The sequence below is a fragment of the Periplaneta americana genome, chromosome 16 (genome assembly GCF_040183065.1).
Source record: "Periplaneta americana isolate PAMFEO1 chromosome 16, P.americana_PAMFEO1_priV1, whole genome shotgun sequence".
NCBI classification, from domain to species: Eukaryota; Metazoa; Arthropoda; class Insecta; order Blattodea; family Blattidae; genus Periplaneta; species Periplaneta americana.
The window spans coordinates 180,130,382-180,145,779 of record NC_091132.1 but is presented as its reverse complement, the minus strand read 5'-3'; the positions used below and the strand labels follow the sequence as shown (position 1 = coordinate 180,145,779).

The window sequence follows — 15,398 nt, the reverse complement described above, 5'->3', positions numbered from 1 at the left end:
TCTGACTGTGAGACTAGCAAATCTGTGTCCTGATACAGGTTGGGTCAAGATACCTGTTTGAAGTTTTTTCGGGTATTACCCCTTAACCCATTGAAAGAAAATGCTGGTTAACTTTCGGCGCTAACCGTAGGCACATTTCGCTGGCATTGTCACCTTCACTTTACTGAGATGCTGGATAACCATTGCAGTTGTTAAATTGTTGTAAACCACTTACAAAATCCACCAAATTCGAAACTAGACATTATTGAATAATCGTTCATGGAAAATTTCTTCTATTGTAAGTGGTCAAACAGTTACTCTATAACAGTCATTTTCCACCAGCGTGGCTGTGCGTATTCATGTGATCCATTGGTATGCGACAGAATCTCAAATATGGCACAAGTCAACATTCAGTGAACAAAGTGTGGGTGTGCAAGCAACAGAGAAGAGAATGACAGATTCGCATCGAGAATGGACAGATTAGTGAAGTGCCAACCTTAAAATCTATCGTATTTCACTTGTTTTTATAAAATGAAATATTTCCTGCATTATATATCCCATCAAAACATGTAATAATATTGTTTCTTTTCGTATCTTCTAAATATAAAATTAAGAAAACATTCTTAATACTGTATGTTTGACACTGATATTGCATTGAAATAATTTTCTCTCATTACATTTTGCATTTCTATCATAAAAAAAATAAATAAATAAAAAAGTTGTGTTAGTTTAATATGTCAATAAAATGTATTTTGTTTTTGTTCTCAACATCTTTTGCGCCTTTCCACCATTCAGAATATTATCATTCCTCCGTATGTTGACTAAAAATAAGTCATATAAAATTTAAAATATTTTATTTTATTTATTAATGCATATACATTTCTCTCATTTATTTGCATTTTATGGTACTCGTTAACTTCTTAAACTGTCAAAATTCCCCTCCTTTCTGGGGGAACAGCTTTAGATTGCATGACTGCGCTACAGGATTTTAAATTACATTTTTTCTGTGCCAGATTTTGAAAAAGGTTCAAAACCGCAGCTCTACAAGGAAAAGAATTGCCCCACGAAAATTCTGCCCCAAGAATTGTCCTCTATTTGCTAAAATTCTATTAGACCTAATACAATTTAAAAGCAGTTGTGTGGCATCTAAATTCGATGCCCTTTTCTTAATGTAAATTGTGCTATCTTATTTTTTTATTTGCTTTGTATATCTAGGAACTGCATAGTGACTCGGACGCAGTGAATGAGGAGCCAAGAGTGGAAGTAACGGCAGAGGACAACGAGGTTTTGACGGAAAGGTGAGTGTGGCGTGCAAGTCTTCACGTTGAGTTCACTGTGTTTGAATTGTCTGTTAGCTTGACTGACCAGAAGCAGCTTCAGAAGAACTGCCTGCCTTAATCATCCAGCAATAATCAGTCATCACATTCACACTGCACTTCCCTTGGTATCTGGTTGCCATAATGTACGGTTAAAACCTTTCTTCATGTTCTTGAGTAAAAATGTGTAGATTTTCAGGAATGCAATGTAGATGGACATGCAGGAAGTGCACTTTTACACTAATAGTCCAGCCCCGGGTATTGAAGCCCTCCAACTTAATATCTACAGTTTGTTTATAATTGAAGTTTTTATATTTCCCTAGAAAATTATGTACTATGGTACTACTTTGAGTCCATTCCAAGCATTCTTCTGCAAATCGTTAATCACGGTTGCAAAGTAAATTTGTAATATTAATTTGCCTGTTTTATTTAATTATTTATTTATTTATCCATTTACTTATTGATTTATTTATATATATATATATATTTATTTACTGATTTATTTGCGTACATATTTACTCACTTATCTATCTACTTACTTATTTACTTATTTCCCCCTTTAATTATGTAATTATTTATTTATTTACTTACTTATTAATTACTTCTTTATTTATTAACTTATTTAATTATTTATGTACTCATTTACTCAGTTATTTACTCATTTATTTACTTGGTTCCTTATTTATTTATCTATTTATTTATTTACTTATTACTTACTTCTTTATTTACTTACTTATTGACTTATTTATTTATTTACTTATTTATTTAGTTACTTATTTATTTATTTACTAATTTATTTATTCATTTATTTATTGTGTTGTAGTTAAGGTCATCTTTCTTTCACTTCCATAACATTCCATTTTTCTCACTTGAAGGATCTGCTGCAGACGCTCCATATTTAAGGATTATTTTTGGATATAACATTCTCTATGTCAGGCAATATTACGTTAGCAGTTGCAGTCCATAAAACTGAACATAAATAAATTATTGTCTGTCAATCGAAGTTTGATAAGTTTTGTGGATGAAAAAACTGGTTACAGCTATACATACTGCCGAACATTGATATTGCTTCTCAAATAATTTATATTTGATTATTTAAAATATGCAGTAAAAATTGAAGTAATTGAGGAAATTGTTATGATGCCTTCAATGCTCTTTACTCTTTAGCATGAGGTCGAGTGACGCACTCCATTAAATCTGTACTTTCCTATGACGTCTAACACAAGATTGCAGGTAGCAGAGGGATATCAGAGGACGGTAAGGTTTGAACGCCTGCTGTGCTCCAGTCTTTGCTATTTTCCGCCTTTCTCATAGCCTCCGCATACAACCCATGTGTCTTAATCTCGCATATCATTTGAAGCTTCAGGTCAGTCTCCTGCCCAGCATCCTTGGGCGCATGTGGCAGTGTCCACTTTTCCTTCCATTTCCAGCTGATACATTGGCTAATGCAGCGTTCATTCTATGGAGTGTGTATACCCAGTGCTTCCATGCAAACACGCTCTGGCTTTCTCAATGCTACAATCGTAGATCTCTGGGTGATGAAGAGACGAAATGGCACGTCACCAAGTTGATGCAGGAATAGGCGTCTGTGATGTTTTGTTTCATTTTCCGTTCTGTAGTTTACAGTTTGTTGACGTCTATGTTGCACAACAGACGTACTGACCACCTCACAAGTATTGTACTCTAGCCATCTTGTCTATAGTATCCACCCCTGCTTTGGTTTTGTTACAGTCGTGTATTATCTTTGGTTTGCAACTGTTGTCTCCCTTTGAACAAGACATACCACGTTGCTGGTGATGACAGCTGAACAACATATTTTTTTTCTTGTATTATAGAATGTCATTGAAATCAGCATGACCCACAAATGAGACGAAAATTATTCGTTTTCTTCCGCTATTGTGAACGCTTGTGTATGTTAGCTTCTTTTTCCCGTCCAGTGAGGGCTAGGTTTTTAGCTACAATGTTCTCCGTCATATTGCAGCTTTAGGCCCGTAACACACTTGCAGAATTTTCGACAGCGAGAAATGTGTTTCGAGAAAATTAAAAAATTGATAACTTGGATTCAAATGGACGTCCACACACTGGAAGAGATTCTCGTTCGAGGGAAAAACCACGCCCGAGTTCCTCGCTGGAATCGGTACCTCAGCGAATTTTCTTGACACATTTATCATGGATGTTTGACATTTATACTCTTTATGACGATTGAATGTAGAAAAAGGTATCACAGATGGCGATGAATTGTATTGTTTTTATTTGAAAATGAGGAAAAATGACTGATAATTGCAGTCAGAAACTTATCGAATTTGTGCGATATCACCCGTATGCCTATTTATATGATGCACGGGATGAAAATTATAAAAACACGAAACTTAAAGAAGAAATCTGGAGACAAATATCAGATTATCTGAAAATAAATGGGGTTATATTTTATTTTGATGAGATTTAATAGTATTATTTAAACATTTGGAATAATGTATCTATATGTCTTAAGAGTTTACGTAATTTTAATGAGAATATAACAAAGAATTCTCTATAATATCAAGAATGGCAAAAACAACTGTGATTCATTGAACCTGAAATAATGCCTAAACGTATCATCATTCAAATCGAAACCAGTTTACCAGTGTTCAAAACTCGCCCTTATTTTCGTAAGATACAATGTGATTTTCAGATATTTCTGGCTTTAATTTTAGGCCTACTTCTTTTCATTAACAAAATATGTTCATGTAACTCCATTTCCTCATCATCTGAATACTCGGATTCAACAAAGCGTTCGTAAGTAATTTGTAAAGTACGACAATATACTTATAGGTTATATATTTAAGTACGATCATATACATACCTATAATATTTCCCTCAAAGAGTCATTACTATAGTCAGATAAATGCTTTCTGCATGAAGGCAGTGCATAGATGATCATAGCGAGGTGTGATCTGTGATGGCGAGAACTCGCCAAGTGTGTGGAGCAAGGCTTTTCGCCTCTTTCTCGCTACATATTTCTCGCTAGCGAAAAATCTTCAAGTGTGTTACGGGCCTAAGAAGAGATCTGCTGTTACCCTTCGCTCTGTACCGTAGAGAACCAACATAACATCTTGGACAGTTCACATTCCGTTTATTTCTGATAAATAACTGGAAATATCAACATCCGCGTAGAGGTGAAAGCTACTCGTCAGACATAATGCATTCAATAGAAGAGTATTCAAGTCTTAAATTTGCTACAGACATTTCAGATATTTCTCTCACTTGAGTCAATGAATGCTTTTATACCTTTGAGTACCAGAATACTTATCATTTAAGGGGAAAAATAATTATTTAGTATGCTTATAATTTTCTACAATTGTAAATTACATTGTTGCAGAGCTCTGTAAGCATTGTTACTAGTTTAACTTTCGCAAAACAAGAAATGGCAAGTTGGAGTTAATACCAATTCAAAATTCGTCATGATGACGCTTGCTACGAAATGGAACCAGTAATGTTCCACTGGAAATTTTCCTAATTTTAAATTGATAAAATTGAAAACTATAAAGATTTAATATATCTCAATAATAATAAGAGTTACAAAAAGTTATTGGGCATTTGCAATGCCTAATTTCGAAATAATCGCATAATTTAGCTCTCACAAACACAGGAGAATTTGAACAGAGAGTTTTATTAAAAAAAATCTGACAATAGTTGACTAACCCTTATTAAATTTATTGTACGGGTGAAATCCACATAGTTGAGATATATTGATACTTCCTGTGTTATCCATAAATTAATTACAAGGTTGTATCTCTAATCGTAATGCCCTTGTCATGAAATAGGTTGTTTTTTTTTTTTAATATTGAATAGTTGAATGTACATTTGTTGCGACTATTTTGTAGACTAATAGTATATTTACTTCAGGATTGCAGCAACGTATGAGAGGACTGGATCATCAGAATTGGACAGTCTTTCTCTTGAAGAGAACGACACTGTGTCTGATATTCGCAAGAATTCAGATTCCACCGCGAAACCTGTGCGGACTCGTGAAGTTGAGAAGCAATTGGAATTAGAATCGCCTAAAAAACGTTTCTCGACTGCGGAAAAGTTGAACGAGCATTTATCCACAGACGTTGGCAAGAAACCTTTCAAATGCGATGTTTGTGGTAAGTGTTTCTCGCGCTTCGATCACTTGAAGGACCATTTACGACTACACATAGGCAATAAACCTTTCACATGTGATGTATGTGGTAAGTACTTCTCGCTCTCCGAAAACTTGAAAGTGCATTTACGACTACACAATGGCGATAAACCTTTCAAATGTGATGTATGTGGTAAGTGCTTCTCGCATTCCGGTAACTTGAAAGTGCATGCGCGCGTGCACACTGGCGAAAAACCTTTCAAATGTAATGTTTGTGGTAAGTGTTTATCGTGCTCCTCTAACTTGAAAGTGCATTTACGACTACACACAGGCGAAAAACCTTTCAAATGTGATGTTTGTGGTAAGTGTTTCTCGCGCTCCGGTAACTTGCAAGAGCATTTACGACTACACACAGGCGATAAACCTTTCAAATGTGATGTTTGTGGTAAGTGTTTCTCGCGCTTCAGTCACTTGAAGGTCCATTTACAACTACACATAAACGATAAAACTTTCACATGTGATATATGTGGTAAGAGCTTCTCGCAGTCAGACAAGTTGAAATTGCATGCGCGCGTGCACACAGGCGAAAAACCTTTCAGATGCGATGTGTGTGGTAAGTGTTTTTCGCAATCGGATAATCTAAAAAGGCATGAACGTCTTCACATGGGAGGGAAGTCCTTCAAATGTGATGTTTGTGGTAAGTGTTTTTCGCAATCGAATACCCTAAAAGTCCATGAACGTCTTCACTTCCGAGAGAAGACATTCTTATGTGATGTTTGTGGTAAGTGTTTCTCGCACTCCGATAACTTGCAAGAGCATTTACGACTACATACAGGCGATAAACCTTTCAAATGTGATGTTTGTGGTAAGTGTTTCTCGCGCTCCGGTAACTTGAGAGTGCATTTACGACTACACACAGCCGATAAGCCTTTCAAATGTGATGTTTGTGGTAAGTGTTTCTCGCGCTGCGATAAGTTGAAACAACATTTACGGCTACACACCGGCGATAAACCCTTCAAATGTGATGTATGTGGTAAGTGCTTCTCGCATTCCGGTAACTTGAAAGTACATGCGCGCGTGCACACAGGCGAAAAACCTTTCAGATGCGATGTTTGTGGTAAGTGTTTTTCGCAATCGAATTTTCTAAAAACCCATGAACGTCTTCACAATGGGGAGAAGTCTTTCAAATGTGATGTTTGTGGTAGGGGTTTCTCAATGTCTAGTAACTTAAAGCGACATCTACGCCGGCACACAGGCGAGAAACCTTTCAAATGTGATGTTTGTGGTAAATGTTTCTCGCACTCCGGTACGTTGAAAGTGCATTTACGAAAACACGCAGGCGACAAAGCTTTTATATGTGATGTTTGTGGTAAGTGTTTCTGGCGCTCCGGTAACTTGAAATTGCATTTACGACTACACACAGGCGATAAGCCTTTCAAATGCGATGTTTGTGGTAAGTGTTTCTCGCTCTCCGGTAAGTTGAAAGAACATTTACGGCTACACACAGGCGAGAAACCCTTCAAATGTGATGATTGTGGTAAATGTTTCTCGCGCTCCGGTTATTTGAAGAAGCATTTAAGACTACACACAGGTAATAAACCTTTCACATGTGATGTATGCGGTAAGTGTTTCCCGCAGTCGGGTAACTTGAAAGTGCATAGGCGCGTACACACAGGCGAAAAACCTTTCAGTTGCGATGTGTGTGGTAAGTGTTTTTCCCAGTCGAATTTTTTAAAAACCCATGAACGTCTTCACAAGGGAGAGATGTCTTTCAAATGTGATGTTTGCAGTAGGAGTTTCTCAAATTCTGGCAACTTAAAGAGACATCTACGCCGGCACACAGGCGAGAAACCTTTCAAATGTCAAGTTTGTGGTAAGTGTTTCTCAGATTCGTCTAACCTAAGAGACCATGATCTCCGGCACACAGGCCAGAAACCTTTCAAATGTGATGTTTGTGGTAAGTGTTTCTCGCGCTCCGATAACTTGAATGTGCATTTACGACTACACACAGGCGATAAACCTTTCAAATGTGATGTTTGTGGTAAGTGTTTCTCGCACTCCGGTAACTTGAAAGCGCATTTACGACTACACACAAGGCGATAAACCTTTCATATATGAAGTTTTGTGGTAAGTGCTTCTCGAGCTCCGATACCTTGAAAGTGCATGACCGCTTGCACACAGGCAAGAAACGTTTCACAAGTGATGTGTGTGGTAAGTGTTTTTCGCAGTCGAATATTCCAAGAAGTCATGAACGTCTTCACTTGGGAGAGAAGTCTTTCAAATGTGATATTTCTGGTAAGTGTTTCTCGCGCTATTCTTACATGAAAATGCAGTTACGATTACACACTGACGATAAACCTTTCAAATGTTAAGTTTGTGGTATGTGTTTCTCACATTCGACTAAACTAAGAAACCATGTTCCCCAGTACACAGGCGAGAAATCTTTCAAATATTAAATTGGTGTTTAGTGTTTTTCAGATTAGATTATCCTAAGAAACCATGAACGGCAGCGTACAGGCGAGAGAACTTTCAAATATATCTTCGTTTTGAGTGACGTCAATTGTGTTTCGGTAATAATTGTAGTTTAAGTAATCATGTGCTCAAGTCTGTTGGTAATAACCTTTTTAATAGGATTTTTGTAGTAAATGTTTCTTCGCTCAGGTAGCCTAAGAAGCAAAGAACACCTTTAAGTGAGAAGCCTTTGAAGTCTTATCTCTGAAACGTGTTTCGTTAGGAAGACTATTTTAAACATGGTTTGAAATTTACCGACGAAATGACTTGGTAATGCTGTGTTTATGGAATGTGCTTGTCTCTGTCCTGTAAGTTAAACTGTTGGGCTTGGTTCACAATTAACCGTGAACGACAACTAGAACGAGAACTAAAATATTGTTTAAATATATATAATGAAAGGTGAGCATTCGTAATTAACGAGAAACTTGCGGGAAACTTGAACGTTACTTCACTCTCTTGTCATCATAAATCTATTTTCTCCTATATTTTGTAGCAAGAATGTTTCTTCATCATCCATTGTGTCTAACTAACTGACAAATTCAATCGCATCACTTGTAGAATTTTGCTACGTGTGTCTGACCAGTTTACTACCAGAATTCAATTCTTAAATAATTCTGTGTGTTAGATTTTGTAGTGGGTTAACCTGTATGTGAAGAAAAGTTTTCGGAACATGGGAGGATTTACTGCGGGAGGTAGAAGAGTAAAGAACATAAGATTTGTTGATGAAATGGCCTTGTTAGCAGCAGAGGAGACGATAATAAGCTATATTCTACTGGATCTCAATGACAACTGTGAACAGTAGTATGGGATAAGCATAAATTCAAACAAGATGAAGACCATTGTCAGAGGAATTCCAAATTAGGAAATAGAAATAGTGGTCGTCTTCAAATACTTGGGGTATACTATAAGCAGTAACATCAGCTGTTGCTAGGAAATGAAATTGAGATAAGGAATGATGAAGGAAGCTTTTAGTAGAAAAAGGAGCATCTTTTGTGAATCTCTAGAAAGAGAAGTAGGTAAGTGACTAATGAAGTGCTTTGGATGGAGTGTGGGATTTTTGGAGCAGAAACATGGAGATTACTACGAAGTGAAGAAAGGGAATACAAGCGTTAAAAACATGTATGGAGGAAAATGGATCGTGTTAAATGGACACACAGAATAAGAAATAAGCTGTGTTGGAAAGGGTGAGTGAAGAAAGAATGATACTGAAATTGAAGTGGTAAAGGAATTGGTAGGCTGAGAACAAACTGCCTAGTGATGGATATACTGGAAGGAATCGTGAATCGAGATGAGTTGATGGCAGAAGAAGATATCAGGCGATAAACTACATTAACAATATTGATCTATGTGGAGAGAAAGAGGAACGGAGTAAATGCCTTTCAGCTGTGATAATTTTGGAATGTTTTTCATGTGTAAAGATAAGCTCCGAAGACTAACTGTTTACACATGGATCAGGTTTAATATAATGTGCAAATTTTTTATGTACAATTGGATGTTTAGTACACAAATACAATGAGGATTATTCTACGTACCGCATCATTGCTGTTGCTGTTTGGGGAAGAGTAACATACCCAACAGGATTTATGTTTGCTGTGAGTAATTGAGTATTTTTATTTATAGTATTATATAATATTAGTTGTCGTGTGTATACCTGTATACTAAGCAATTTGTTCTCAGATATGGTTTAGTCTTCTGTCTGAAATATATTGAAAAGTTCATTACGTCACTTTTTCTTGCCATACATTTGGAAGAAAAAATGTTTACGTAAAATACAATTTTAGGCATTAAAACATTAAGAGTAAATCTTCACGGTTCCTACCAAATTTTGTATTAGGTTATATTTCCATTGTTTTTCTCATAGAATTGTTACTTAGTGTTTCAATAAATTCTTTTACATACTAGGTATGGATAAAAAGAATGTAGTTGATGATTTTCAATTTGTTGCAATAATCAATAAACACGTTATACACACACAATTCATCTGTCATTTATCCAAATTCACCTTTTTATTTACGAACACACTTGAAAATTTTCAGCTTGTCAGCTACTGCAGTACAGATGTTTTCAATTAGAAATGCTATCAAAACGCTCTCCAAGCATCGCTTCACTCTTTACTTGACGTGTGGTAAAATAAAAGTTAGTCACTACTTAGATTTCTGCTATAAATTGCCTCTTTATTAAAGTTCATCCATGTCTCAATGTATTATGAACTTAAACGAAATAGAATTCACTTCTTAGATTTTGTAATATTGTACATTAGTAATATGTAGCACATATATTGCTTTCTCGTGTTAATTAACTAGTCAAAAAGGGAAATCTAATTAATTAACACGTGAAAACATTATAGGTATATACACAAGATATATTATAAATTTTTAGAAAGCACACTAATTAGTGATCAATTTAGGATAAACTGTAATAAAGATAATAGCAAACTAATGAATTCAGTTCTACTATATACCGATAATAACAAAGTCATTTGTTAATACATTTGGAAGTATTTGATGTTAATTTATTGTGCGTAAACATAATTTTTAAGGGTTTGTTCACGATCGAATTCGTAGAATAATGGCTGTGATATTGGTTCATTAAACAAAAGTTTCTGGAATCGAATCCCGGCATATTTAAACATAATTTAGATATCCTATTTAATATAAAGTAATCTTTAGAATAAAATAAGTACATGGAAAAGAGAGAAGTAGAGCAAGGTATGTATGGAAGAAAGTGTAGTGCAAGGTTGGAGAAAAGAAAGCAGCGGTAGCACCCGATTAAATTGATATTTTATGGTACTGTCATCGCAGATGATGTCGTATACGTATCGCGTCATCGATCTTCTATCGGTAGGCTTGCCAACTTTCGTAAGTAAAAATTAGGGACCCAAACCTTACTAACAATTTTATTGAACTAATTATTTCCACCTATCAGTAGAAAAATAGAAATATAAAAAATTACAAAAATCACAAGACAAATTGAATAGCAATATAAGTTCTTGATATGTTAAACTTGTTAGAAACTAGGAATCCATTATATTGATGTAATGACTTACTTACAAATGGCTTTTGAGGAACCCGCAGGTTCATTGCCCCTTCTCACATAAGCCAGGCTTTGATCCCTATGCTGTGCAAGATTAACCAAATCTATCATCATACCCCGCTTCCCTCAAATCCATTTTAATATTATCCTCCCATCTACCTGTCGGCCTCCCCAAAGGTCTCTTTCCCTCCGGTTTCACAACTAACACTCTGTATGCATATCCGGATTCGTCCGTACGTGCTACATGCCATGCCCTTCTCAAACGTCTGGATTTAATGTTCCTGATTATGTCCGGTGAAGAATATAATGCATGCAGTTCTGCGTTGTGTAACTTTCTTCATTCTCATGTAAATTCATCCCTCTTAGCCCCTAATATTTTTCTAACCACCTCATTCTCAAATACCCTTAACCTATGTCCCTCTCTCAAAGTGAGAGTCAAGTTTCACAACCATAGATAAACAACCTGTAATATAACTGTTCTATAAATTGTAACTTTGAGATTTTTTGAAACCTGACTGGATGACAAAAGCTTCTCAACCGAATATTATCAGGCATTTCCCATATTTATTCTGCGTTGCATTTCCTCCTCTGTGTCATATATACATCTGTTACTGTTGCTCCAAGATGTTGGAAGGATAAATCTCCAATTTTTATGTTCCCGTTTCGTACAATATTCTGGTCAGGAAACATAATCCTGTATTTTGTCTTTTCGGGATTTACTTCTACACTATCGCTTTACTTGCTTTAAGTACATTCTTCCTGTTTTCCCTGATCGTTTGTGTATTTTCTCCCAGCATATTCACGTCATCCGCATAGTCAAGAAGCTGATATAAACTGCCCAGTATCCTGAACTTTCCTAATGGCATATTCTAGAGCAAAGTTAAAAAGTAAAGGAGTTAGTGCATCTCCTTGCTTTAGCCCGCACTCAATTAGAAAAGCATCAGATACAAACTGGCCTATACAGATTCTGCTGTAAGTTTCACTGAGACACTCTTTAATTAAATTAGTTTCTTCGGAACACCAAATTCAATAAGAATATTATATCAAACTTCTCTCTTAACCGACCCAAATGCATTTCTGAAATCTATGAATAATTCTTGTACTATACACTTATACTCCCATTTTTCTCCAATATCTGTCGAATACAAAAAATCTGATCAATAGTCGATCTATTCCGCGTACAACCGCACTGCTGGTCCCCAATAATTTCATCTACATACGGAGTTAATCTATGGAGGTAAACGATGTCCCCCATAACCTCGTTCTATGGGAATTCTTTAATTTTGCTTTGCCCCCCCCCCCAAGGAAACGGTTTTCTCTCTCCTCCAATGGGAACGCAGTGGACGTAATACTGAATGGCGCCAAGCTAAAGTAAAAGTACATAAGATGAGCACAAAGCATACATATATGGCTCATAAAGTATTCTGTAGACTATGATAATACCTGCCTAAACTTTAGATATGATCTTGGTATGATCATTGCATTGACACATCAACTAGAGTTACATGCGTACTAGAACCAGAGTCGTTTCTCCATTTCGTCACATATTTCAAGCACGTCTGTATGAGACTGTAAGGAAAAATCTTCCAATCCAGACTAAATCCAACAATATGATAGAACGAAAATCAGCTGTCATGTTTAATATGCCCTGACATCAGGACAATTTGATGCATGTGCAAATTCTGTCGGGACGTTCGACGCAATGGTCAAAATCCTGGAATGTCCAGGAAAATTCGGGACAGTTAATTAGGTTTGAACGAGGATTGAGCGTATTCTCTTCCTGCACTTCCAGCCATCTTACATGTCATACCAACATAACTTACGAGGCATTACGAACGTTCCGCGCTAGTTTGCAATATTGCAGCGGGATGGTTACGCGGGTATTTAAAATGTATAAATTCATAGCTATCGATATAACATAACGAATGTTTCGCGCTAGTTTCTAATGTTCGAGCGGGAATTCGTAGTTGTGGAAATGGCTGCAGTAGGTGATCGTATTAATATTAGAAAGCTGAGCATTATTAATAGTGAAAATGAAGCGCAACAGTGGTGCCGGGAGAAAGGTCTGCTTCCCGCAAATATGGAGTGTCGACTTTGTGGGGAGTTTTCGTACTCCCAAACAATAAGGGAGTGCGATGAGACTAATGTACCAGATGTAGCGGAGTCAACGATCACGGATTGGTTTTCATACTTGAGGGAAGTGTGTAGAGGTAAGAAAATGAACTGTTATGGCAGATTGGGTTAATTTAGGATTTTACTGACAGGTTAGGTTAGTTTAGGATTTTACTGACAGGTTAGCTTAGGATAGATAACGATGAAAGAGTAATGGAACGTATCGTATGATGACGCAGAATATCTGCATGGAAATATCATATGTACTTCGGTACATTGAAATAATATTAGGATAGATAAGGTTAGTGTAGGATTTTATTGACAGGTTAGGTTAGCTTAGGTTTTTATGGTGCGTTACGTAATTATTTGTGACAGGTTAGGTTAGTTTAGGATTTGTGATAGGTTAGGTTAGTTTAGGATTTTAGTGACAGGTTAGGTTAGTTTAGGATTTTAGTGATGGGTTAGGTTAGTTTAGGATTTTAGTGACAGGTTAGGTTAGTTTAGGATTTAAGTGACATATTAGGTTAGTTTAGACTTTTATAATGCGTTGCATAATTATCTGTGACAGGTTAGGTTAGTTTAGGGTTTTGGTTAGGTTAGGTTAGTTTAGGGTTTTGGTTAGGTTAGGTTAGATAAGGTTAGTGTAGGATTTTAGTGACAGGTTACGTTATCTTAGGTTTTTATGATGCGTTACGTATTAGGTTAGTTTAGGATTTAGTGACAGGTAGGTTAGTTTAGGATTTTAGTGACAGGTTAGGTTAGTTTAGGATTTTAGTGACAGGTTAGATTAGTTTAGACTTTTATGATACGAAGCATAATTATCTGTGACAGGTTAGGTTAGTTTAGGGTTTAGGTTAGGTTAGGTTAGTTTTGGATTTTGGTTAGGTTAGGTTAGATTAGGTTGGGTTAGAATTTTGGTTAGGTTTGGTTAGTTTAGGGTTTTGGTTAGGTTAGGTTAGTTTAGTTTAGGGTTTTAGGTTAGGTTAGGTTAGTTTAGGGTTTTGATTAGGTTAGGTTAGGTTAGTTTAGGATTTTGGTTAGGTTAGGTTAGTTTAGGGTTTTGGTTAGGATAGGTTAGGTGAGGTTATGTTAGGGTTTTCTTTAGGTTAGGTTAGTTTAGATTAGGTTACGATTTTGGTTAGGTTAGGTTAGTTTAGGGTTTTGGTTAGGTTAGGTTAGTTTAGGATTTTGGTTAGGTTAGTTTAGGGTTTTAGTTAGGTTTATGTTAGGTTAGGTTAGAAATTTGGTTAGGTTAGGTTAGTTTAGGATTTTGGTTGGGTTAGGTTAGTTTAGGGTTTAGGATAGGTTAGGTGAGGTTAGGTTAGGGTTTTCTTTAGATTAGGTTAGGTTGCGATTTTGGTTAGGTTAGGTTAGTTTAGGGTTTTCGTTAGGTTAGGTTAGTTTAGGGTTTTGGTTAGGTTAGTTTAGGGTTTTAGTTAGGTTTGTTTATGTTAGGTTAGGTTAGAAATTTGGTTAGGGTAAGTTAGTTTACGGTTTTGGTTAGGTTAGGTTTGTTTAGGGTTTAGATTAAGTTAGGTTATTTTAGGTTTTTGTTATGTGTTAGATAGTTTTAGCTTTTTTATGCTTTGTGTAGGCAAATCTGTGGCAGGTTAGGTTGGGTTAGTTTAGGATTTTGTTGAGAAGTTGGGTTAGGTTAGTTTAGGCTTTTGTTATGCTTTGCATATACGAAACTGTGCAATGTTGGGTTAGGATAGTTTAGGTTTTATTGACAGGTTAGGTTAGTTTCAGAGTTTAGTGAAATAGGTTAGGTTAGTTTAGACTTTTATGATGCGTTAGGTTAGGTTAGTTTAGGTTTTTGTAGGCTTTTATTTGCTATAAGTGTTATTTTCTTTCAGACAATGTGGATCGCCGTTAGAAGAACGAACCTAGAATTGGAGGGCCGAATCATATAGTAGAAATTGATGAATGCAAGATTGGACGTAGGAAATTTTAGGCAGGTGGTCGTATTGTGGAGGGTTCTCGGGTTTTGGGCATGATAGATCGTGAGACGAAGGAAGTGCGATTGGAGATTTGTCCGAATAATAAGAGGGACAAAGATACTTTTCTTGGTGTTATTCGGAAACATGTCGCCGCTCAAACCACAATAATGACGGACTGCTGGAAGGGATATGAAGGCCTGGATGTTAACAATTTCCGTCATTTGACTGTGAATCAGAGCCTCAACTTTATTGATCCGGAAAGCGGTGCATGCACGAATTTGATCGAAAACGCAAGCGATTGAGTGTGGCTGTCGTGAAGTAGTGATTTTTTGTTTTTTACGTTGGCAGTTGAAGGACGTCATTGTGTATCATAATGGCGGGCTTCGAAAGAAAGTTCAGTTGTGA

At 36.3% G+C, this 15,398-nt stretch overlaps 1 protein-coding gene across 2 annotated transcripts in view; it reads left to right on the top strand.

Annotated features, from left to right (window-relative positions):
- The window catches only part of LOC138692126 (zinc finger protein 728-like), a 36,856-nt gene extending 26,832 nt beyond the window's left edge, over positions 1 to 10,024 (top strand). Inside the window, exons 4-5 of one of the 2 annotated variants that reach the window (XM_069815102.1) lie at positions 1,195 to 1,277; positions 5,181 to 10,021. In XM_069815102.1, the coding sequence (XP_069671203.1) occupies positions 1,195 to 1,277; positions 5,181 to 7,500 (2,403 nt within the window). In that variant the 3' untranslated portion in view covers positions 7,501 to 10,021. Of the gene's footprint in view, positions 1 to 1,194; positions 1,278 to 5,180 lie in introns of both variants that reach the window. The other variant, XM_069815101.1, reaches the window with a different exon arrangement.
- Positions 10,025 to 15,398: the final 5,374 nt, after the last annotated feature.